The following is a 27,169-nucleotide window of genomic DNA, read 5'->3' on the forward strand; positions in this document are numbered from 1 at the left end:
AGGATAGTTCCTGATAACATAGCAAGGTATTATCTCTCTCTAGGGGTATGTACTTTAATAGGAAACTCAAAACCTTTAAACCCCAAAGGAACTGCAGCCAAGTTGGCAGGGAATGTTATAAGACCCTCCTAACAGTTCATCAAATCACAGTAAATAAATTCAAATTCAACAATTGTTTATTGATGATCTACCACACTATCATAAAAATAAGGCATGATTCTTGCTCAGTGGAAGAAGACAACACAAAATATTAGCTTTTTTTAACTGAATGCTATACAATAGGCACTGAGCTAGCTGCTTTTAACATGCAATTTGAAACAAGTATTATATTGTATCTAATGTTCAATATATCATGGCCAGGATTACTATAATCACTACCTTCATAACTGCATTTAGTCTTTACTTCTGCTCTATGAAGTAATTACTAGTTTTACTTTAAGATAGGAAACTGAGGCTTAGAGAGTGTGTGTATGTATTAGTCGTTCAGTCGTGTCCAACTCTTTGCGACCCTATGGTAGCCTGCCAGGCTGCTCTGTCCATGGAATTCTCCAGGCAAGAAGACTAGAGTGGATCGCCATTACCTTCTCCAAAGGATCTTCCTGACCCAGGGATCGAGCCTGGATCTTCTGCGTTGCAGGCAGATTCTGAGCCACCATGGAAGCAGAGGCTTAGAGAAGCTGCCTAATACATTACTAACTAGCTAGGATTCAAACTCTAGTCTGTATGATTTTTCAACGGATGTTATTAATACCTATACAATATTCAAACTCTCCATAACATTAACAGAAAGATGTTTAATTTCATCTTGAAGCCTGAGGACTTGGCTAATAAGAATATGACAAAAAGAAGTGACATTCAAGCTGGGTCCTGAATGACAATTAATTTACCAAGTGGGAATCAAAGTGGGTGAGAGCAGAGTTTGGTTCAGGTAAAAAATGAAAAATGTCTGAACAAAAAGGCGGCAATTAGTACAGAAAAGAGGGGACATAACAAGAGACACACAGGAGAGGGTCTCTCCAAGGGTCTTTGTGATACACCAGGTGTGAGCAGACAGGAAAATGTAAGGGTGACTCAGGAGTTTTTAGTTTGGGCAATAGGAAGGAAATAGTCCCACTACTGAAACTGAGTAAGCATGAGGTGAGCTTTAGGGACAATTTTACTTTGGACATTGTGAGTCTGAATTATATTTGGGACAATCAAGTAAGGAAATGTTAGGCAGCTGGAAACCATGGCCAAACTTTAGAAAGAGGTCAGGGCAGAGGACAAGGTCAGAGGTCCTTGCTGTGACTACAGTAGTTTAAAAAATGAGAGTATAAGATTGACACGTATGCTATCTGCTTACAAGGCCAGTCTTAACACCAAAGCCATACTGAACTCTGAAAATAAGCAGGGTCTTAACACATGCCCACAATGAACATATGCCCAACACCTCTATCTTTAGATAGAAAAACTGAGGTTGTTGGCACAGAGTATAAGAGGTTATATCCGAGGACAATGACTTCAGTCGTTTTACCCTCAAATATGTATAGGGCAAACCAGATGTTTAACAAATATCTAATGAAAAGAAAGCATTAATGAAGGGAGCACAGAGAATAAACCAAAATGTCCTAAGTTATATAATTCAAGTGGTAGAATGGGCACTAGGATTCAGGTGCTCCCAATCTTTTATACTTTACATTACACAGGTTTCTCCAAATACACACACCCCCACCTACCTCAAGAGCTATTTGTTATAAAAAATAAAGTTCCGTGGTGGCCTAGTGGTTAGGATTCCAGGCTTTTACTGCTGTGGCCAGGTTCAATCCCTGGTAGGGGAACTGAGTTCCTATAAGCATGGAGCAGTTAAAATTTAAAAAATAAAAATACTCCTAAATCTCAAGAGTATAAATGTTCCCTTCAAAATTCCATTTTAGGGCTTCCCTGGTGGTCCAGTGGTTAAGAATCCACTTTGCAATGCAAGGGACACCGGTTCAATCCATGCTCTGGGAAGACCCTACATGCTGGCATAGAGCATCAAGCCCGTGCGCCACAACTCCCGAGTTTCAGCTCTAGAGCCTGTGAGCCACAACTACTGAGCCCACTCGCTGCAACTACTGAAGTCCAAATGCCTTGAGCCTGTGCTCCACAACAAGAGGAGCCACCGCAACGAGAAGTCCTTGAACTCACCGCAACTAGAGAAAGCCCATGTGCAGCAACAAAGATCCACCACAGCCACAGAATTAAGTAAATAAATAAAGCTAAAAGAGCCTCAGTGTCCATCAACAGATGAATGGATAAAGAAGATGTGGTACATATATACAATGGAATACTACTCAGCCATTAAAAAGGATGACATTGCCATTTGCAGCAACATGGATGGACCTAGAGATTATCATAGTAAGTGAAATAAGTCTGACGGATAAAGGCAAATATCATGGTATTACTTATACACAGAAAGTTAAAAAAAAAAAAAGACACAAATGAACTTATTTACAAAACAGAAACAGACTCACAGACTTAGAGAATTTACGGTTACCAGGAGGGAAGGGAGGCAGTGAGGGACAGATTGGGAGCTTGGGATTGATGTGTACACACTGCTTTATTTAAAATAGATAGCCAACAAGGACCTACTATATAGCTTAAGAGAACTTTGCCCAATATTTTGTAATAACCTAAATGGGAAAAGAATTTGAAAAAGAAAAACAAATTGCATCAAAAGAATAAAATACTTAAGAATAAATTTAACAAAAGTATAAGACTTGTACTCTTAAAACCACAAAACATCATTAAAAGAAATTAAACATCCAAATAAATGGAAAAATATCCCATGTTCTTGAACTGGAAAACTGCTAAGACTGCAATACTCTGTAAATTATGTGACAGATTCAATTCACTATAAAATCCTAGCTAGCTTTTTTTGTTTGTTTGTTTGTTTGTAGAAATCAACAAGCTGATTCTACAATTCCTATGGCAACACAAGGGAGTCAGAATCCAAAAACTCTTAAAAAGAACAGTTAGAAAATTCACAGCTCCTGGTTTCAAAGCTTACTATACAGTTATAGTAATTGGGAATTCCCTGGTGGTCCAGTGGTTGGGAATCTGCCTTGCAATGCAGGGGATGCAGTTCAATCCCTGGTTGGAGAACTAACTCCCACATGCCATGGGGCAACTAAGTCTGCACACTACATATACTGAGCCCACACACGGGAGTCCAAGGCCACGCACCAAACAGAAGATGCATGTGACACAACAGAGACCCCGAGTGTGCCACAACCAAGACCCCACAGGGCCAAATAAATAAATAAAGTTTACAAAAACAAAAACAAAAAAACTTATGGTCGTCAAGATGGTAATACTGGTATAAGGATAGACACAGAGATTTGTGGAAACCCAATACATTTATGGTCAGTTAGTTCTCTTCAAGAGTGTCAACACAATCCAATAGGGAAAAAAACAACCTTTTCAACAAATGGTGATGGGAAAACTGGATATTCACATGTAAAAGAATAAGCCTGGACCCTTACCTCACACCATGTACAAAAATTAACTCAAAATGGATCAAAGATCCAACTGTAAAAACTAAAATCATAAAACAGAGAACAAAGCATAGACATAAATCTTCATGACAGTGATTTAAAATATGACACCTTGGGAGTTCCCTGGTGATCCAGGGGTTAGTACATGGTGCTTTCACTGCTGTTGCCCCGGTTCAATGCCTGGTCAGGGAACTAAAACCCTGCAAGCCTCAAGGCACAGCAAAATAAATAAACAAATAAAATATGACACCAAAAAGTACAAGGAACTAAAGGAAAAAAAGATGAACTCAACTCTCTCAAAATTTAAAACTTCTGTGCTTCAGAGAACACTATCAAGAAACCGAGGAGATAGTCTACAGAAACGGCAGAAAATTTTGCCTATTATATATTTATTAAGAGACTAGACTGGTATCCAGAATAAAGACAGACTTGCAACTCAGCAATAAAAAGACAAACAACTCAATTAAACATATAGGCAAAACAAAACAAAATTTTAGAGGAAAAAAAAAAAGAACAAAGTATTTGAATAGACATTATCTCCAAAGAAGATATATGTAGCCAATATGCACATGAAGTGAAGCTGCACATGAAGGGAAATGTCAATTGAAACCACAGTGAGACACCACTCCACACTCACTAAGATAGTTATTATCAAAAAATGGACAATCACAAGTGCTGGTGAGGATGTGGAGACATGGGACTCTTCATACATTGCTGGTAGAAATGGAAAATTGGTGCAGTTGCTTTAGAAAAAAGGTGGGAATCCCTCTAAAAGTTAAATATCACATGACCCAGGAATTCTGCTCATAGGTGTATTCCCACGAGAAATGAATACATGTTTATACAAAAACTTATACACAAATGTTCATAGCAACATTATTCATAATAGCCCCAAAGTATAAACAATCCAAATGTCCATCAGTGATGAATGGACAAACAAATGTGACATATCCATATAATAGAACATTATTCAGCTATAAGAAGAAATGAAGTACTGATACATGGTACAACGTGGATGAACCTTGAGAATATTATGCTAAGGGCAAGGAGTCAGACACAAAAAGATAACGTGCTGTGGGATTCCACTTACACGAAATGTTCAGAATAGGCAACTCCATTGAGAGAGAAAGTAGACTAGTTGGTGGGGTGAAAGGGAGGATGGCTGTGTGTGTGTGTGTGTGTGTGTGTGTGTATGTGTGTGTGTGTGTGTGTGTGTGTGTGTGTGTGAGAGAGAGAGAGAGAGAGAGAGAGAGACAGAGAGAGAGAGAGAGAGAGAGAGACAGAGAGAGAGAGAGACAGAGAGAGAGAGAGAGACAGAGAGAGAGAATGCTAACTGGGGCGATGAAAATATTTTGGAATTAAGAAATGGTGATGGCTGCACCATCATTTTTTGTGACTATAAAACCACTGAGTTAAACACTTAAAAAAATGAAATGTGACCTTCATTTTTAAAAATATGTACGAGGGGTAAAAATCTCCATCTATAACCTGTTCAGTTCACAGCTTGCCCCCAAATTTTCCAGTCATCTATTAGTCACTAACAAAATCATTTTCCCCGGCAGACTAATTCACCATTACTAATTTAAAAAACAAACAACCAGCCTTCTAAAGACAATCACAGATGAAGATAAAAACTTGGCTTGAGACAAGTTACAAAAATTTTTGAACTAATAATCTCCACCAGTTTCACAACATTAAAGAAATTCTTCTGTGAAGAAAATAAATATGGTAGAATTAAACATGATTTTCCTCTTCTTCCTTTTACCTTCTGCATTTTCCAAATTCTTTATAATAAAGCACTTAATGCTTTTATTTTTAAAACTTTTTTTTTTAAAGCATTAGTAGTGGACAAATAGAAAATAATCTCAAAGAAACCTAAAACCCAATGGAGAGGTTGCTGTAATTCACAAGGTCAAGATTCTCCCACTTGCCAAGTAGACAGTTTGCCCTGAGGGCATCAGAGATAACAATGCTTGTACTTTGCCCCAATCTTCTCACTGACAAAATAGGCATTTGTCTAGAGTCACCAGATGCCTCAGCAAGTCCCTTGCCAAGTGCCAGAGGCTCAGAGCCTAGATAACACAGCTGAGGTTTGGTACTCCTTACAAGGATTAAGAAACAATCCCCAGCCCACAGCTCTATTGAGCAAGCTTTGTGGCAGCTGCAGGGCCAGTAAAGAATAATGAGGGGACAGGGGTCCAGAGACATAGCTGCACTTTTTTGCCATACCAAGGCTCTCCTTCTGTCCTCAGATAGCTTGTGTTGCTGCCAACTTCAGGTCTTAAGGTTTCTCCTTGGTTTAGCCACCATGGCTGTCTATCCTCTTTATAAAAAACATGCTGGCAATGATGGGATTTTAGTAAAACTTAAACATTTCCAAATAAATTGAGGATACCTTGCTAGGGGCACTTTCATAAAAGTTATGAGCCTTGATTTTACCTAGTTAAATCCCTTCTGGCTTTCGTCTTGGCAGACCAATATTAAAAGGCTGTTCTAGAAGAGCTGTAAAACACTCAATATCCAATCATTTCCTGTACCTTGAAAAGTTAATACGAAGGGGGTGGGGGGGGTGGGGGAGGAAAAACATCAACAAGAAAAAGTAGGGGAAAAAACCCTTCTTCTCAGAGAAATACCCAGATGCCAGAGATCAGGTCCAAGCTCCTGCCCTGCTGTTTCCAGCTATACTACAGCCAAAGCCAAGAACAATCCTTCCACTTACAGAGCCTTCCCCACATTTCCCTCCTTAGCCAACTCTGGAGCCGGGATGAGAGATTCTGTTGGCAAATGCCAGTTCTCGTTTATGAGCCGGTTACCACCTCAAAGGCTGTTTGGCCTAAGGCCTGCCAAAGGCCTTTACAGGATCTTTCAAACTTCAAAACAGGATCTTTTTTTGGACTCCTTTTAAGACACTGAGGTGGTTTACTTAACTTACTGCTTCCAGCTTAGGTCCTAGTCAAGGACTTCTCTGGGGACAGTCAGTATTCACGGGGAGCAGTCAACATCATCCAATACGGAAGGACACTATTCACCCATAGCAAGTAGAGAAAAACCGAAAGATTTTATATTAAAGATAAAAGCAAACACTTTCAGAAGTAACTCCAGTGAGGTACCAAGAGTTGAAATGAGGTCCCGAGAGTTGAAAGAGGGTCACCAAATTGGGTGACCTTCTCTTTTGCTGTCACAGTACAGAAGAGAGGGTGGGAAGGAAGATACATGTTTTGCAAATAGCTCAACTCTGTCCTGAACCCACAGTTCAATACTGAAATCTTCGAAATTCAACATCCTACTAGCTAGGAGTTGAAAGAGACGTTTGGAAGCCAAGTTTTGAGACTATTTTTTGCCTTTCCATTCTACCATAGACCCCTCTTCCCACTAATTCTACCCCATCTTTTAGGGATTGAAAGAGGATGAAAATGGAGACATATTTAGACACAGTTATTGATTGGTGCCTGGTTCTCTATTGCTTTTGGTGAAAAAAGAATTACAGATTTTTTTGTGTGTGGGAATATAACATTTGCAACAGTAAACTGCATTTATTATGCAACTCACGGCATTTTCATAAACATAAAATTACATAAACACAGCCATGTAAGTAACACACATATCAAGAAAAAGTATTTTAGCAAACAGTTCTCAAATGGAATTCTGTTCTTTCAGGGACATTTGGCAATGTGTGGAAATATTTTTGGTTGTCCCAGCTTGGGGGGAATGCTCCTGGCACCTAGTGGGTAAAAGCAAAGCCGCTGCTAAACATCCTACAATACACCGGACTGCCCCGAGCCCCAACTGCCAATGATGCTGTTGCTGAAACTTCTGGATTACCTTCTAGAAGCCCTCCTTCTACGTCCTCTCTAGTAAGGGCTTTTACCAAAAATGCAACACTCCTTTGCTCTAGCAGGAAAGTTGCGGTTAACGTGATCACAGATTAAAAAAAAAAAAAAAAAATCACCCTGCCTTGGAAAAACAGGAGAAGCTGCAAGGAAGAAAAAAGAAAACAGAAGAAACATTTGCTGCTGGTTAACATCTACTAGACTACCATATACTGTGCACTTACAGTGAGGTTTTAATCCATAAAAATTTAAGGAAAATGAGATCCAGAGAGGAAGTTTTCAAGACCCCACATCTATTAAGTGGCAGTGCTGGGGTTCAAACACAGGTCTAATTGCAAAGTCTATGCTTTCATTTTAATTCCATGGTGGAAGATAAGCATGATTTGGAAGAGACTGTGAAAAGCAGAAAAAGTATGGGAAATGGTTAAAGTAAAAAACAAAGATCACTCTTTCATTGTTCACAAGCAGCATGGGAAAGGCACTTTTCCTTAAAGCATGACTCAGTCCAAATCTAACTATAGAACTAAGCAAGTTCTATAATCACTTTCAGAGAATTTTTAAATGTTTTTGTAGACATGTGTCCCCTGTTACAGTTCTATATTCTTTCCATTACACAGAGAAGCACTGCCTAATAGGCCATCTATGTAGCTACATTCTTGGTGCTCTTCAGAGATCTATCCTGGGCCCCTTTCTTTTTGTCTCATTCAACAGACACATTCTCCTTGCGTAAACGTACCCACTTTCATGGCATCAATTATCATTTATTTGTTTACATTAGTAACTCCCACATCTTTAGATTTCCAGTTTTCTCTCACAATCTCCAGACCTTAAGGGACATTTCCACTTGGTTGTCCATTCATTTTACTCCCTTCTCCAAACTATCGATCCTATTCATTCTTCAGATATCTTCATGGATATTTTCTCTGACCTTAGCCTTCATAAACTTATGTGCTTATTTGATTACATTCTGTCCCTCCTACTAGACTTGTTACTCAGCAGCTACAAGTCGAACTTTGGAAATGTTTCTGAAACACGTAGAAGAACATAAGCAGGATAAATGTAATGATAAGGAACAGTTCCTAAGATAAGACTAACACAAGAATATTTAAGAAAAAATAATTTTTATTAACAGAACTACACTAAAATCTAAGTTTCCGGGAGTTCTCTGGTGAAAGTTGCTCAGTCGTGTCTCTTTGTGACCCCATGGACTATACAGCCCATGGAATTCTCCAGGCCAGAATACTGGAATGCGTAGCCTATCCCTGGGCTTTCCTTGTACCTCAGTCGGTAAAGAATCTGCCTGCAATGCAGAAGATCTGGGTTCGATTCCTGGGTCGGGAAGACCCTCCTGGAGAAGGAAATGGCAACCCACTCCAGTATTCTTGCCTGGAAAATCCTTGTGGACAGAGGAGCCTGGCAGGCTACAGTCCTTGAAGTCACAAGAGTCGGACATGACTTAGTGACTAAACCACCACCACAGCCTATTCCTCTTCCAGGGGAAGGATCTTTCCCAATCCATCCCCTGGAATTGAACCCAGGTCTCCTGCATTGCAGGCAGATTCTTCACCAACTGAGCTATCACGGAAGCCATACTCTACCGCTTAAGATTCGGTGCTTTTGCTGCCATAACCCAGGTTCAATCTCTGGTTAGGGAACTCCTGAAAGCCCCTTGGCTTGGCCAAAAAGAATAAATAAATTAATTAAATAAATACATAAGATTAAGTTTCCTTTAAAAGTTTGTTTTTTTGTATTACTTATACCAAAAATATCATCTCTTACTACGAACTCTAAACTACCCTATCTCCAATTTCTAGTTAAAACCATCCTTAATGGGTGGTAAACCAGCCATGTGCTGTTTTTCTTGCTAGTGGCAAGTAAACAGGTGATAAGGAAAGTATTTATTTGTTAAAAATAAAACTAAACCATCAAAGTTTATATTTATGCACTCATTCCCCACACACACCATTTCAAAGCCCAACTCCACTACCTCCTCACAATCTTCCAAGCATACCTCTCCAGCTGCTCCCAGTTCATTTCAGTAAGCTTTCCTCAGTATCAGGCTTTATTCAGGCAAGGGAATTTGAAGGATTAAGGTGTGATTTACTTAGCCCTTTGCTCCTGCTTTCATTTAGATATGAAATAGAAGACGAAATGTAACTACAGAATAAAAACAAGTGAAAAATCTGAAAAATTTTAGTCAAACATGAAAATGTCACTGGAGTATTATTTTCCAACTACTTTCCCAGACTTTTCTCTACATTAAATGCCACTTCAGGTCACTAAACCCAGCAGAAGCTAGGGACAGCCCTAACTACTTGGTTTCTAAACAACAATCAATCTTCTCCTTTTTGTGTGATATTAGCTCTTCCCTCATAGTCAGTAAAGAATATACCTTCAATGCAGGAGATCCAGGTTCGATTCCTGGGTCAGGAAGATCCTCTGGAGAAGGAAATGGCTACCCACTCCAGTATTTTTGCCTGGAGAATCCCAAGGACAGAGGAGCCTGGCAGGCTACAACCCATGGGATCACAAGAGTCGGACAAGACTTAGCAACTAAACCACCCCCCTCCCACCTGCTTAGTTCTAAAAGGGGCATTAGAGAGTTGAGAAGTGACATTACTTTTAAGTCTGCTCTATCCCATCCCTTCCCTTGCTTTGAAAATAAGTTCCATATCACAAAGGCTGAGGGACAAACCCCCAGACCTTCCTAAATCAATAAACTTCCAGTTCTGGGAGGCTTGCCCTGGCCAGATTGCTTCCCAAGGAGTGGCAAACTGTACTTTTCTTCTTCCTCAGTGATGTATTGGCCTACACCCAGAAACATTTGCACTTAGCTCTTCAACATGAAAACTTCTGTCTCTCCAGTCCTATAGGACAATTGCAATGTGCTGGCCAAGAGCTGCCACCAATACACAGTCAAAAGCATAGCACTGGCACCAAGCCTTCAAATATGGCATTCTATTCACAACAGCATCATCCCTAAGCAGTAGCTAATTGTGATTTCAAACTATGGGTAAAAACTTGTAGCCAGTATAACAGTGGTTTTCTTGATACAACCAATGCTATGCCCAGACTGTAAAGAATACCCATGGTAGAACATATAAAAATGGCTATTTTTTCCTAGTTAATTATTTTCAGTTGGAGAGGAAGAGAAAGGCCCCCCTCTCTAAATCTCCATAACTAAATATAATCCCATCTGGTTAGGGCAGGACCTATTCACAAATGTAAAACTGAGTATCATAAATAACAAAAAACAATTATTATAAAACAACTATAAGAGATTCAAAAAGCATGATTTAGGTTCTAAGTCAGAAAAGGAAAGAAAATGAAGAATAGCTGAAAAAGGCTACCAAAGGCACTAGACCTAAGAAAGAGACTAGGCTCAAGAATATTTATGTTGGTAGGAATGCTTCAAAAGAATAATTGCTAGACTGGATTCAATCCACAGACCTGTAATATTATACTACAGAGAAAAAGTAGAGCCCAAGATTTCTTCAGCCATAAAATACTTTTGTGTGCTAAACAGATAACATAAACAAATCAACTTTATGTGACTGGCAAAACAACAACAAACACAAAGAATAATGTGAATGGTTTGGGTCTTGCAGTTATTCCATCCATTGAGTACACACTCTGGAGGGAGCCAGAGATGGGAGACTTGAACTGGCTGTTCATTTATCTGGTTTCCATTTCCTTGTGTCTCCTCATAGTGTAAGTATTTTGAAGGGTTCGGTTAATTCTAGTATTTAAAAAAACATATTTTTTCATCAATTCAGTCCTCAAATAAAAGCCAGATTTTACATGAGACTTCAGCCAAAGAAATGATGGTTTGTTTCAATGCTAAAGAAAAAATTGTTTATGTTGACTTTGTGAAGTCTGAATGGCAATCTCTAACATGGTACCACCCATGTAATCTTCAAGGGTACTTTCTGACCAAGGATCTCAAACCCTGACTTTAGAACCTGATCTTTGTAAGAGATGGGAATGGACAGGAGAGATACCAGAGTGCAAACATAAATGAAAGAATTTCTCAACCTCTTTCTGAAATTGTAATAAGCAATCACATTCTCAATCTAAGCACATATGTATAAGTAAAATGAAAAATGCCTTATGGCATATCTTATCTAAAACAGACACTCTACCAGATGTTTAGAAATCTGCATACTGAGAGAATTAAGATCTAGACTAATATGGTGTATATAAATGTGCAGTCACTTTGTATGATTTCTTCCCTACATTTGCCATTTTTTTCTCCTCCTTCGCAGGGGTATATGCATACACCAAAACCAAAAGAGATCCATCTAAAGTACAGATTAATGTAAATTTTGAAAGCCTAGGTAACACTCGCATCAGTACTATGTTTTAAATTTTATTATATGGGAATTTCCCTAGCCAATCCAGTGGTTAAAATTCCATGATTCCACTACAGGGGCCTGGGTACAATCCCTGGTTGAGGAACTAAGATCCCATATACCATGTAGTGCAGTCAAATTAAAAAAAAAAACTATTATATGAAAATTTAAGGTTATATCATTATGATTTTGCCCCAAACATGATATTCCATAATTATTTTACCTATGAGTTTGCAGCATATTCAAGTATATGTTCATCTCTGATAACAATTAGCATTCTAACTATAATTACTCTTTCTTGGGTATGAGATTTAGAATACCACCAGGGAAATACTTTATATTCAAAACATTTAATTTCTTCCTGATTTCAAGGAAACAGTATGTGTTTACAAAAAAAAAAAAAAAGCAAAGAAAGACAATGAATCTTTACTATTCCTATCTGAAGTGATTCTGTCTCTTAAAAGAGTATATTTAATTTGAATGTGCCCAGAAGCAGTTTCAGGAATAAGGTCTTTATTATTTCATATTGGGGTGTCATGGATTTCTAGAAAATTAAGACCACATATTCCTGGATCAGTAAGATCCCCTGGAGAAGGAAATGGCAACCCACTCCAACATTCTTGTCTGGGAAATCCCATGGACAGAGGAGCCTGGTGGGTTTCATTCCATGGGGTTGCAAGGAGTCAGACATGACTGAGCAACTAACACACACACTTAATAATACTCTATTGCATATCTGAAAGTAGCTAGGAAGGAAATCGTGAAAATTCTTAACACAAGAAAAAATTTTTGTAGCAATGAGGATGTAACTGAACTTACGGAAATGATCATTTTGCAACACAAACATGATGGTATCATTACATTGTACACCTGAAACTACATAATGTTATGCCAATTGTACCTCAATTTAAAAAAAGAAAAAAAGGACAAGAAAGGATTTAATGGCCAGTCTGGTTCATTTAAACCAAGCTAGTAGCGCCACTAAGGCTGGAACCCAGTGGTTTCAAATTAAAAAATATTCAGTTAGTGTATTTTTCAAGCATACAGTCAAACTGTACTCTCTCAGTGGACAATATTTCAAATTGAAAATGGACCACTTTCTAAAAAACTAAGGACTGCTCTTTTATTTCCTGCAGCTAGTGACAAATTCACAAAAAGTAGTATCTCAATCCTTATTCTTCACTTGACTATTTAGACTACCTGTAGTTCTAATCTGTTCAAAAGGTTGAAGTCTGCACTCTTCAAGGATTAACAAAGGGGAATAAAAAACTCTCTAAACTATAAATGTTAGGGGAACCACTGACTGAAACCACCTGCCCTGGTCAGGCCTGACAGTAACCACTTGAATGAGTTATCTTAAACAGGAGGTCCTAGGTAAGGAATACAGAACTAACAAGCTACCACCAAATGAGGAATTAGAGACAAGTCAAAAGGAGAGAGCAGACTCCAGTCCACATGTCCTGCCAACCTCCCAGACTCTTTCTCACTTGAATACTTCTGGGCTGAGCGCAGAGCGCACCACCAGGAAGGACCTGTGCCAGAGTGATTGGCCAGAGACAACCCGGAAACTAACCCCATTGCCATAAGAGCTGAGCCTGCACGCCGTGCGGCAGAGCAGTCCCCGGGCCCCTCGCCGGCTGCTCCCCGCCTGGCCCCGTCCCAGTGAAGTCTCGTGCTTGTCGGCACAGGTGTCTCCTTGGGCACTTCTGAGTGTTAGGGAGAGCCCACTCTGGGCCCTGGAAGGGGTCCCCATTCCTGCCACAAAATAATCACTTTATAGTCGTTCCAATGCTGAGAAAAATAATTCAGGAGACTGGAATATATACCACGCCTTAGCTATTAATGGGAAATAGCTAGGCAAGAGCCATGGTTCTTCAACGTGAGATCAGCTCTGTAACCAAAAGGAGTCCAACAAACCCTTTCAAACTAACTAGCAAATGATGAAATCCCAAACCTCAATGGTTCCAAATGCTCTGAATCAGTCTCTTCCTAAGCCTTCCTGGAAATCAGGATTCAAAATATTAGCTATCATAAACTCATTACTTTCCAAAACCTCTAGGGGCTTATCTCTTCAAAGGATATTCTTTCTCCTTAATTTCACAATTACCCTGCACCTCATAGCTAATAACACTGTACTATCAGCAACAGCTAATATTTACTGAGTACTTACGACATGTTAGATGGGCTTTCCTGATGGCTCAGATGGTAAAGAATCTGCCTGCAATGCAGGATACTGAGGTTAGATCCCTGGGTTGGGAAGATCCCCTGGAGAAGGGAATCACTGTCCACTCCAGTATTCTTGCCTGGAGAATTCAATGTACAGAGGAGCCAGGCAGACTACAGTCCATGGGTCACCAAGAGTCAGACACAACTGAGCAGCTAACAACTTTACTTTCACCTTTACAAGCTAGACACTGTGCTGAGTGTTTAACATTCTTTATCTAATCTACTCATAACAACCCTACGAAGTCAGTAGTTATTCACTTCCACATTATAGATGAGAAAAGTGAGGATTAGAAAAGTTATAAATAATTTAAATATCTCTTCTGCTCTCAAACTCCCAAATCCTTAGGTATTCCTTCCAATTTTAGTGTCCTGTCAGTTTGTCCATAAAGAAAAAGATATATCTGATCATCATTCAGGAGAAAAAAAAATCATACCTACTGTCCAGAGTTATTTTTTTCCTTTTAAACTTTTTGGTGAATTTGATCTTCACTATTAAGAGGAAATGTGCTCTACCACAGTGGATCTCAAACCTTAACGCATAACATGATCAGTGGGAGAGCAATAGTAAAATGTAAATTGCTGGGCCTTAAGCCTGAAGTTTCTGATTTGGGGTCGTGGGGCAGGGTCTGATACTTGAATTTCTAACAAGTTTCCAGGTGCTATGTTGATGTTGCTGATGTAGGGATCACTGCTTTATAAGAAGGTAAGAATAGCTATGACAAACCTAGACAGTGTATTAAAAACCAGAGATATCACTTTGCCAACAAAGGTCTGTATAGTCAAAGCTATGGTTTTTCCAGTAGTCATGTATGGATATGAGAATTGGATGGTAAAGGCTGAGTACCGAAGAACTGACGCTTTCCAACTGTGGTGTTGGAGAAGACTCTTGAGAGTCCCTTGAACAGTAAGAAGATCAAACCAGTCAATCCTAAAGGAACTCATGCCTGAATATTCATTGAAATGACTGATGCTGAAGCTCCAATACTTTGGCAACCTGATGAGAAGAGCTGACTCACTGGAAAAAGATCCTGATGCTAGAAAAAACTGAGGGCAAGAGGAGAAGGGGGTGACAGAGGATGAGATGGTTGGATGGCAATCACTGACTCAATGCACATCAGGGAAGCAGTGACGGACAGAGAAGCCTGGCGTGCTGCAGTTCATGGGGTCGCAAAGAGTTAAACACAACTTAGTGACCGAACAACAATGACAAAAGGAAATAATTCCCTCTCATCCTAGCTGTCATGTTTCTCATGTCAAAACACATCTCTACAGAGCACTTCCAACAAGAGAGACACTTAGGATTTAAAAATATCTCTAGGGACTGAAAGTTTAAGACTTCTTTTTTTCCCACTTCACAAGGGCTCCAATATCACAAATGACATTGGCCATTTCTTATATCAACCAACATTGCAAGCAGACAGCATAATATTACAGCTCTGCAGAAAGCAAGCATTTTATAGACTAGAGTGAAAGTGAAAGTCACTCAGTTGTGTTGGACTCTTTGCGACCCCATGGACATAGTCCATGGAATTCTCCAGGCCAGAATACTGGAGTGGGTAGCTGTTCCCTTCTCCAGGGGATCTTCCCAACCCAGGGATTGAACCCAGGTCTCCCGCATTGCAGGAAGATTCTTTACCAGCTGAGACAGGAGGGACATTAAAGTAGTGGAAATACAGAAAAAGGAAAATTAAGGTCCGAATGACTGTACACTCTGCTCAAGAGCCTTACCATACACATAGTACTTCATCAGTCTGACAAATGTTTCTTTGGGTCTCCCAGGGCAAGAGAAATGCCAAAAGAAAAAAAGAAGTAGACTGTTGCATAAGATCATAAGACAAAAGCATAGGGACAGGCTCTGAAAACATAATAGAATTTTGCAACAGAAATTAAAAAAAAAAAAAAGTCACAAAATGCTATAAATTCTTCCTATCTTTCCTTGTCATACTATCCCCCACCACAATAGAGCTACCCTTTTACCTGATACTGACCAAACTCTACTTTCTTAGGTAGCTTAAATATTGACTACGTCAATGTCATCTAGGATGAACAACTTCAGAGAACAGGATTTGTTAAAAATGTCTCCTCAGCTAGCCTGGGAAGCTTCTTACTTGGGTGGGTGCTCTCAACCATGACTAAACTGTACCTAGAGAGATATATATTTTAAAATATTAATATGGCCTGGCACCTTCCTGATGGTAATCCTTCCAGGCCCAACCCAGTGGCAAGACTGGGAAATTAACTGATGAGAAAAGCAACCTCCTTTCTGCTTTCTACTTTCAGACACTCCTCCTCTACAGCTCTGCCATGTACAAACTCATTCTATACATGCACACTGAGATAGAACATGCGCACACACACAAATAACTCTCGGCAGGAACCAAAAATCAAAGCCTAACCCCATGGTTTTTAAGTGAGCAAGTCCAATTTCCTTCTTTGTAGTCCCTGACACATGCTGGCTGGGAGCCGTCTGGATTTCTTTCTGCCTTGTTCCTGCACCAGAAGGCTCTGCACTGCAGGTCAGGGGATGATAAGGAAATGAACAGTGTAATTTCCAAGGCCTCTGAACACAGCCCTGTCAGCAGCTCTGGAGGCGGGTTACTCAAGCATGGCTTGAAGAGTGAAAACCACAGAGAGGAGGGCTCAGACAGCCAGCAGTGGCAGGATCTCAGCTGTGCATGTTACTGCCACCTCCAGCCTGAAAGCCCGAGCCCTGCTGCCTCCCTGGATGAGCGCTGTTGGTAACAGCTCTTATACACAAATGGCAAAAATACAAGTTCACACTGGGGGAGGAAGATTAAGGACTAGGACTTAGATTTTCCATGCACTCTTGTGCAGAAACAAAAACATTCAGTGCTCTTCCAGCATACATGCTGGCAAACCCACAGCAATATCTATCCAACATACTCAACCCTACACCAGGGCTCTGGCCAAAAAGGAAACAAAATTCATATGAAATCTGAATTTCAACAGGCCACTGCAATATCTTTGGAAACCAATTTCTGGTTTTCTACCTCACCAAACCCCATTATAAATACCAAGGCCTTTAGAACACATCACAAGCATACACGGGTCCCAATCCAGGTTTGGAACGTCTTCTGAGAACAGTGCTGGAAGTCTTAGCCAACAAGCTTATCTATTTATACTGGGCTTCCTATATAGGTGGAATGTTGTGATATTTCAGCTCATTTATTGCCTAGAGTCAATTGAGACATATTTCAACTCAAAACATGTTTTCCTTCTTTTCTAATATTTATCGAATGTTCCCTATGTGCCAAGCACTTTCCTAAGTGTTTTATATGAATTAACTAATTTACTTTCATAAAAATTCTAGTAAGGAACTACTGTTTTCCTCATTGTGCAGACGAGAAAACTGAGGAAGCTCAGTTAAGTAATTTGTTCAATATCACTCAGTTAATAAGTGGCAAAGCTGGGATACAAACCCTGGTAGTTTGGCTCCAGAGTTTATACTCTTAACCATTAAGTTATAAGTAAGAGCTAATGTGCAATTTAAGTTTACAAGACTGGTATTTCAGGTTAGAAGTGGCTCCCAATGCCTACCTTATGAAGTGCCCATCTTTAACAATGGTTAAAGAAAATTCACAAACGTTAAAGTATATAGCAGTTATCTGGAGAGTTTTCTGGAAATACAGATTTCTGGGTCCCTACCTCTAAAACTTTTTTAGCAGATTTGGGGTAGAGTCCAAGGATCTGCATTTCTGACACTCAAATGATATGATGCACATGGTTTTATGGGCCACAATTTCAAGCACTCTGACCTAGCTGGTAAACTGTAAGCTCCTCAAAGAGCAGCAACCATTTCTGTTCTATTCATCAGTATATATCCAGTACTAAGCATAACACCTGGAATCTAAAACACACTCAATTAATACAGAGAATGAATGAAAGATGATAATGGTACCTAACAGTATATCATGTCTTTACAAAATGGTTAATATCCACAATATTAATACATTTAAAGTCTGCCTATTAGTGATATATTCAAGAAGCACAAAGGTAGGGTTTTGTTTTGTTTTTTCATACCTGCAACTGCCAAATAAAGAGGGACCTGGTAATGCCTCAGTGATAACAATGAAAATTTGACTGAACAATAATACTCCAGAACACAAACACACACTCTCAGTAAGTCAAGCTCAAAGTACAGAGTTAAAAGTAACATTCTTCTCTCTGTATATACAACAGAGGAGGTTCAGCATCAGCTACAAATGGCTATTCTTTGTAAACATCAACACCTTACCAAAGAAAGTAAAACTCAAAGATCCACTGTTTACTGAGTGTCTACAATATTAAAATCAATACAGAAAACCAATGAAAGCAGTCTTAAGAGCATCTGGGCATTTATTAATATACCCAATGTTGTTAAGGTAGTCTTTACAATGGGGAAATAGAATCCTTCATAACAATGAAGGATTTGTTAAGAATCCCAGAGTAAGGATATGTCACAAGAACTTGGTAAACAAAACCCCAGCTTTGCCACTGACTACCTCTGAGAGTCTAGGTAAGTCGCATGACCTCCCTGGTCTCAGCTCCCTAGTCTATAAAGTGAGAAGACTGGACTAATCTTCCTCAGGGCCCTCCTTGAATTACAACACCCAGATGGAAAACAGAGCTGCTGAAGAAAAACTAATAATAAGCTCAGGCTTCACTGTAGTTTGAGAATGCATCTCTGTCCCCCATAAATATCAACTCAACTTCTTTTAAATTTTTTCCATGAAGGAAAACACTTGAGGACATTTGGCTTCAGGAAACAAGGCTAACTGCTATGTCATCGATAGCTGAGAAAGAACAGCTAGCAAAGGAGGAAGGCGTTAAGAAAGAAAGCCTTGGATCAGAAAGAATAAAAGAGACCTGACTTTGGTTGAGCAATGAGGGATTGCAACATGAGAGAAATGAGCTGGAAGGCATAAACTAGGGCAAGAAAACAAAATCAAGGGCAAAGGAAGATGCTCTTAGAACACAGGATATGATAGCAAGCATGATCGGAAGGCGAAAGAGCAAAGAGCACACTTGAGCTTTCTTTGTATCCTAAACTAGTGAGGGAAGTGGTAAGTATGTGTATGCAGCGTTCTGAGAGCAGCAGAAGCTGAATCACAAATGTGGGGGGAAGCACACTGCAGTGCTTCTACCTTCCAAGATCAAAAGCAGCAGCTAGAGATGGTTGCAAACTTCTGGTTGCAAACTTCTAGATCCTTTAGCCACTAGAGCTTTACTTTACATGATTTGGGGGTAGGGGGAGCCTCACCTTAAATTCCTGGCTTAAGCCCCACCTCAAAGTCAAGACAGATCACTGCCTTCGGTGGTATGGAAATTCTTTTCCTTGCCTGTCAGAGCAGCAGTGAGCACTAAGCTGGGGACACTCAGACCGGCACCCTCCCTCATCCTACCTCCCCCTCTATCCCTAACTTAACAACCTATCAATCAAATCAAAGGCAAGGGAACAGACAGCAGCCGGAAGGCTCTGTCTTGTTTATGCCTCAACATTCCCTTCCCCCATCTCTTCAGCTGGCAGGAAGTATGAGGCAGGAGTGTTCGATGACAATTCAGGGCAGCAGCAGTTGCTTAGAGCCACCTCTGGTCTCTCCTAGAACTCTGGGAAGGAAACAGCACAGTGAGCCTTACCAGAGAGAAGTGTGGGGAGCAGAAGTGAGATCCCATGAAGGGAAATCCACCTCCTTTGCTGATAGGAATTTGCTCAGCCGCAGATTGAGACACCTATACCCTGATGAGAGAGAACATCCTGAAGTAGAGAATTTGAATATTCAAATCTCCCTTATTAGCTAGCAGTAGACATGTTAACAGTTCTGTTCTACACCACAAACTCCATTCTCTTCTCTCCTGTTTCCAAGGGGCTAGAGGAGTGGGTATGGATGGGTTAAGGAGACTCCAGCTAAGAACCTTTCCAAATTTTTATGAGTTTCCCCTCTTCATGACAGTTTCCAGCTCAGCATATGTAATTCCTAGATTATATCAAAACATCTGTTTTGCTGTTTTGGTTCTGTTGGTTGTCCCCACATGGATGGAACATTCCAAACCAGTTAAGCCATAGGCAAGCCCATATCTCAGAGAGAAAAATCTTAAAGAAGTTTTCAAAGACTTAGCTTTTAAGGTAAAGTATCAATCATCAAACATTGACTCAAAAACCCATTATGCCCCAAACCCTGGGGTCCTTGTTTCTCAAAAGCGACTCTACTCCAAGATTCCTAACCTGTGTTCCCTTTTGCATCTTCCCCTCCTCCCATTCAAGAAATGCTGTCTCTCTGAACAGTGTTTTCATCTCCTAGCAACATCCAAACATTTATTTACATAATTATCTATTCTGACGGCCAAATGCTTTAGAATGGCATCCCCCAGAACCAGACCGTTAAGAAGGGTAGAGGGAACTAGGAAAAGAATTGAGAAAGCAGGTTTTTGCCTAGAGTAACACCAAACTGCGCAGCAAATTTCCTCTTTTAAAAGTACTTCTCAGCACTTTCATCTTTCCTCCAAAAACAGAAGCACAGTCTCTCTTCCTTTTCTCTCTCATTCCACTGCCCCATTCTCAGTCTTTTTGGGAGACAAGGTGTGTAACACAGCTACCTTATTAAGAAGCAAAACTCCCTTGACCAAAATATATACTTAGCTGAACATACTGTATCTTTCAGCCCAATTATAATCTGAAGGGCAGCCACCTACCTAGTCCTTGAACCTTAAGAGAAAAACGGTTCCATTTGCTTCTCTGTTGGAGACTCTCAAGGACATTTAGACTTAAACCCAACATGAAGCTAAGCATCATTAATCCTTTCACCCACAGACCACTACTGGGCTTAGAAGATTGCAACATGAGTCAAGAGTTCTAAACAAAAAGGAAAATTAGGTCACCTTCAGAAGTGGCCACTTTTCAGCACAGGAAGAACAAAGATTATGAACATGAATAGATATGTGGCAAAAGCTTACTGATGCCAGATGTAGGGAACAGTCTAAAGGGCCTGGAACAGAAGCAAGAACTCCTGGTACTCCTAGGCCTCTTTAAAACAGTATTACCCATCTGCACCCCAAAGAAAATGGTAAATCACAGCCAGCACAGGATGTACCATGCCAGTAACCTGCTGGGACTTGACTCTGCTGAGGTGGCCTGTAGCATCTGTCACCTAAACAGGCAATCTCTCTGGCAGCTGCCACTGGTAAAAGGGAATAAACCATTGGGTTATTAGTGGAAAAAAATTCACAGTCCTGTTACCAGGGAAGCCCAGATGTTGCTAAGACTTACAGATGTGCCAGAGGCAAGGACCAAAATACCTACAGCAAAGAAAAGACAAGCTAGCATTGAAAGGACACCACCACCCAAACATACACATCCAGCCTCTATTTATTAACACTTACATATGGAAATAGGTATTCCCTGTTGCAGCTGATGCAATTACAGAGAAATCAATTTATATTGCATCTGCTGGGATCAGCTGAAAGCACAGGGTGAGCAGAGAGCAGAAAATCAAGAGCCAATGAACAGCTCATTACCAGGCCAGCCGCTTTGTAGGAAACTGTAAGCTGCAAAAGTTTAAGGCAGCATGAGCTGACCCTAGAATCACAACCACCCTGCTCCAGACCTGCAAGCTCCATTTACTGAGACATGAACTAAGATATTTCCCAAAGGAGGAGAGCTCCTGGTGGGGCTGCAGGCACCTGTCCTTCCAAGTCAAGCAGAAGGCAAGGTATCAGTACACTGTTTGGCAGCTATTAAACCACCAGGAGACTTTGATTCCCAAGAGTTGAGGGAGATACCCGGCCAAGAACTATACGTTAGTGGCCAAAGACTCTCTTTCAAAGCCAAAATTTCATGGCCACAACACTAAAGCATAAGAGCTGATTAAGTACCTCAGGACTTCCTGCTCCATTGTTTACTTGCCCCAAATGGGTCCTTTTGCTCTTTGGCAGTCACCAATAGAACACTTGGTAAATTACATGTAATGAAAATTATTTAACCCTTGTCTCTTCCAGAGACCCAGCATCACCATTTATCCCATTAAAAACAGCACTCAACTGAAAGCCTATTAAGCTTATCAACTTGTTGTTATCAATCATTCTAAGGATGAAATGTTAGTCAAGCTGGGAACCACGTAAAGGCTTATGCCAATCTCTAGTAACAAGTGACTCAGGTGGAACGAGGACAAGGTGGGAGGTTCTTGGCATATAGAACATTCATTCTACCAAGCAGCTGCCCCCAACAACAGATATTCTTCTCCAAAATGTCCAGGCCTGCTGTTAATGAATCTGCAGGGAATCCCCTAATTTGGAACAAAACCACATTATCATTACCAGCTGCTCTGACCTTGTAATTGGTCATTACCCACAAACTAATGAGCCTCCCACAGAGTGCACATAGCATTAGGTGGTTAGTCTGGGGCAGTTCTGACTGGCAGTGGGCAGCCAGATCTGGCCACCTCTTACCTTTTCAGACTTGACTTTCTTTAGCGGGCGACACTCATTCTCCCCTTCCTCTGGCTCCGGCTTAGCTCCCAAAGGGTTGAGCGCTGCCCCAGGCTCAATAGCTATACTCCCGAGTGGCTCCACAGCTCCTGGATCCACCCCCGCACTTCCATCATACTGACCACCCCGTCCTCCCAAGGGCACTGGCTGGAGGACCCCAGGATCCTTTTCTGCACAAGTCCCCACTCCTTCGCTTCTCTCCTTCTTGCTCTTAGACGAGCTGTTCTCCTTCTCCTTTTTGGAGCCCGCTACACTGCGGGATGCCTTAGCCGCCTTCTCTGAGCCCTTGGGAGCAATAGCAGCAACCAGGCTTCCTGCATTGGCACCATCTCCTGAGCGTCCCTGTACCTCTTTCTTGCTAGCTGCCCCGTCACTCGGAGTGAACAGGGACGTCCCTGGAGTGGGTTTGCTAGTGTCTTTGCCACTCTTATTCCTTTTGGATTTGGATTTGCCTTCCTTTCCTTGAGGACCTGGCACTGGGGTCACAAACTTGATGTTGTCTGGCAGTGTGGCCACAGCATTGGGAGCTGGTATCCCCACCTCCTTTGAGCCTGACATTTCCAGTTTCTGCTGGTCCTTTTCCAGATCGGCGTCCAGGTCAATGATGAGATTCCCTACTCCAATGTCCCATTCATCCCCACTGTCGTATGTCTCAACCGGGTTTGCATCCACTCCTTTCCCTCCGGAGGCTCCACTGCTCAAGGACATCTTAGAGTCAACGTCCCACCTCAAGATTCAAGGCTCTTCCTTGCCCCCAGCTTTCCTAGTTTCAGCTTCAGCTACGTTCTCAGACCTGCCACATTGGTCAGTACATGCCCAGTGGACAACATCATTGCTGGAAAAAGAAAATGTAAAGAGCTGTTAAAGGAAACAATACAGGCAAAGAGACAGCCTGAAATAAACTCCCACACAAAACAGTCCCTTGAGAGGTGGCTATCACATCACAATGGACAAGACAAACAGGTTCAGCTGTATTTCCAACCAAGCCACATTGGATCAAGGAAAAAGCTAATTCCCACTCCATCTCCCCAGGGGAGAGTACAATATTTCCAACTGCCCAGGGATTCTGTGCTAAGACTTAACTAGGTATTATCTAGTTTCCCATTCCCAAGAGACTGATTTCTACTACCACTGCCAGCTGGCAATCTTCCCTCAACCAATATGGGTCCTGGCACATCCCCTAGCACAACTTTACTCACATCTCTTCTCCATGCTTCTTCTTGAATTATCTGAGATTTAGAACATTGCCCAGCAAAGGCTAAATCCCTCTACTAACAGGGCCTGTTCCTACTAAAAATAATATGGGGCAGGGGGAGGGTATCTAATTGTAGGTAAGCAAAAGAGAAAAGTAAACAGGACTGGGGAAAAATACAATATCAGGAGAGAGACAAAAACTGCAATTAGAGGAGACAATCCTCAAAGAGGACTTAACCCATCAGCTTACATTCAGTTAAGCCAGCCTTATTAAACTCCAGGTTTCAAATTATGTCTAAATAGCAGAATTCAATGTAGTCTTTCCCACTAAAATCCGCATGAAGATACACACACACACACACACACACACACACACACACACACACACAGAAAATGTTACCCTATCAATAACTGAACAGTACTAAAAATCTCAATGCTAGAATGTGGTATAAGTCTCCCTATTCTTGTAAGACTGATGACACTATATTGATAAACATCAGGGCCTCACACATGGAACAGAGATAGCTAAAAAAAAGGGGTGGGTGAAGTGGGTGGTAAAAAAGAAAATATATATATTTCCTTGGGGAGTGTACCATCTCGAAAACCTGACAGCCAAAATATATCATCCAGATATTACTTTATGATGAAGCCAAAGAATTCTGTTCTTACTCCCTTGTTTACCATGTTTCTATGTGCGTTTAGAAAATAACTCTCAGAAGATGGCAGAGCAGAAAGAGGAAACCAGAGGGGGCACAATGAATCCTATGAAGTAAATATCTAACAGGTAAATGCTATAGACAGAATAGGGATAAGACAAATTGTACCTTTCTGCCTACTCTCTCAAGGCAGTGTCAAAGAACCAGGGTTCAAGAGAACCTGTTCAAGAGAAGATGTCACTCTAGGAGAACAGAGCTATACCAAATGAATGCCTGAGAGCAACTGAGATTTAAGAGAGAAAGGACTGCACTTTAATCTGCCATTTAGCCACAGATCTGAGAAGAAAATCACTAGTGATAAAGAACCCACCTGCCAACAAGGAGGCATAAGATGCAGGTTTGATCCCTGGGTCGGAAGATCCCCTGGAGGAGGGCATGGCAACCTCCTCCAGTGTTCTTGCCTGGAAAATCCCATGGACAGAGGAGCCTGGTGGGCTACAGTCTCTAGGATCACAAAGAGTTGGACAAGACTGAAGCGACTTAGCACACACGCACTGAGAAAAAAACACATCCTTTAACCAAGTAGAGAGCTTAGTGCCAACAGCAACTGACCACAGTTGGCATTGAGTCCACATAGATCTTACTTCATAAATGGATGAACAAAAACCATGAGGGAAAACATAAGAACTATGAAACAATGCAACCTGCAAGGTAAAAGCAACATAATCTCTGAAGAATTAGAGAAATGACACAGCTGAAAATGATCTAAAACTCTTAGTAAATTTTTAGTAAAATGCTTGGAATTCTGTATACTATCTACTGAGTCATTAAAAAAATATATGTATTAATTGTCTACTAAGTCCCAGGCACTAAACTATGCGCTGGGAATATAGCAGAAAATGAGAATGAATAAGGCAGTGAAACACGATACTGAAAATAATTGTATTATGAAAGGCAAAGAAATGGGAACGCCAACTGAATCTGCACTACAAAGGATTATTAAAGCACAGTTCTGCCCGACATCATAATTTATCACCTCTTCAATCTCTGCAACTGTGGTGAGGTTTAGAGCACAACCCACATTCACCTACCACAGACCCTCTTTCCTCTGGAGCTGCCCCATCATTAGTATGTAATGTAAACCATTAGAACAATCCCATGCTCTTTTATTCTTGGGAAAACAACAGAACTTTCAAAAGACCTTCCTCTAAAAAACAAACAAAAACTCTTTCTCTACAAAACAGGATGGTAATGAAACAGAGGCTCTGAAAGGGTATATAAAGGAAAGAATATGAAGTACAAGGAAATGTTAGCGCTCACTGGGAGCTCCTGATGGTTCTCACGCTACTGTACTGGCTTACTTGTCAAGCACGGAGCAAGATAAACGAAGCATGACAATGGCGTTAAGAAGATACCAGGCTGAAGTGAAAAGATATGAACTTAAAAGAATGTAATTAAAAAAAAAAAGGAACATGCAAGGAAATGAAAACTGTAACACCAATTAAAATTCATACAGAAATCAAAAAAGCACAGAACTAAAACTGTGGAAGAAATTACAAGAAAATTTGAGATATTACTCTGGAGTAGTAGAGGATACTATTCCAATAGTAGAGGATCCTATTTCAAAGAAAAAAGGACAGCAAAGAGAAAATAATGAGGGAAATTAAAAGGAGGTATTTAATAATACACAAAGCAAAACTGATGAGACTAGAACAAATGAGAAAAAAAGCAACCCAACAAGACATAATAAATAAGTATCACCTTGAACTGAAAAAGATCTTGAAAAAGTTCACTATTTTTTCAGCAAAATCAATTTTTTTTCAATTTTTTAAAAAGCCAAATTTGCACACATTCTAGCAAAATTTTTAAGTTACAAAGAACAAAAATTAGGCCAACCTCAGACTATTCTGTAACAGACTGTTCTGTAACATTAAATGTTAAAAAAGAGTAAAAAATCTAGTTTTGAAGTGAAAGTTATTTTTCAAGAATCTTACACTGAGTCATGTTGTTTGTTATGTGTTAAAACAATAGATTTTCCGTTAAGTAACACACATACATCCATCTTGTTAAAAACTATCTGAAGCATTAAAGTCACTTCAGTGTAGCATAAATTTGAATAATTCCTGTAAACATAAATATCAAATTACTTTTATAATCTTAAGGGTAAACTCAATGCATATATTCCTGGAGAAGATATGAGGCAAAATCAATGCTTATAATAATGTTGAACCTCAAAAAAAAAAAAGTCGAACCTCAAAAATTACAGCCTTAATATCAATAAAAAAGAAAAAAAGACTTCCTCAAATTCTTTTTGTCCCAATTCCAAACTGTTGTGGCAAATTGCTTTGGTTTTTCCAGTAAGCAGAAATATTGCCATTAACATTTTTTTTAAAGTGCTTCTTAAAAAGTAGCTGGAGATGACAAGAACATCTGATGGTCTGTGCTCATTTTCGGGTTCCACACCTTCAGTGAGATATTCATGAAATGGAGAGATAGCCAAGAGTATTGTAAAACATCAAGAAGCCATTTCATAAGAGAAAAGGTCTTAGAAACTGGTATTCTTTAGTATGGAAAGGAGTTAACTGAAGGGAGATGGGTATGAAGGTTGCAAAGTGGAAGAGAAACTTATTCTGTGATGCTGAGGGTATAAACAGCACCAATGAGTAGAAGTTACAGAAAGACAGATGTTTAGATTAGGGAAAAAAAACGGTAATAATCTGAAATTCCCAACAATGACCCACAATGCTTAATCAAGCCATATCTCTATCATTGAAAGCAGTGATCAGAAAAAGCATCATCTCCTGTCAAGCTAATTACATGAAGAATTATTCTGTGTGGTAGGGGTAGCCTGGACATGCCCAGGGCCTTTTTAAAATCCAAAGTTCTATTAATGTACCTATCAAAAAGTGCCTCCC

General features: G+C 40.3%; 1 protein-coding gene across 3 annotated transcripts in view; it reads right to left on the reverse strand.

Annotated features, from left to right (window-relative positions):
• Positions 1 to 27,169, reverse strand: part of ZNF609 (zinc finger protein 609) — a 197,553-nt gene that overhangs the window by 147,340 nt on the left and 23,044 nt on the right. For 2 of the 3 annotated variants that reach the window (XM_065940079.1, XM_065940078.1), the window contains exon 2: positions 22,366 to 23,239. The exons of the other annotated variant lie outside the window; for it this stretch is intronic. In XM_065940079.1, coding sequence (XP_065796151.1) covers positions 22,366 to 23,112 — 747 coding nt within the window. In that variant the 5' untranslated portion in view covers positions 23,113 to 23,239. The remainder of the gene's footprint in view (positions 1 to 22,365; positions 23,240 to 27,169) is intronic. 3 annotated transcript variants of the gene reach the window in all.

The sequence above is a fragment of the Muntiacus reevesi genome, chromosome 7 (genome assembly GCF_963930625.1).
Source record: "Muntiacus reevesi chromosome 7, mMunRee1.1, whole genome shotgun sequence".
NCBI classification, from domain to species: Eukaryota; Metazoa; Chordata; class Mammalia; order Artiodactyla; family Cervidae; genus Muntiacus; species Muntiacus reevesi.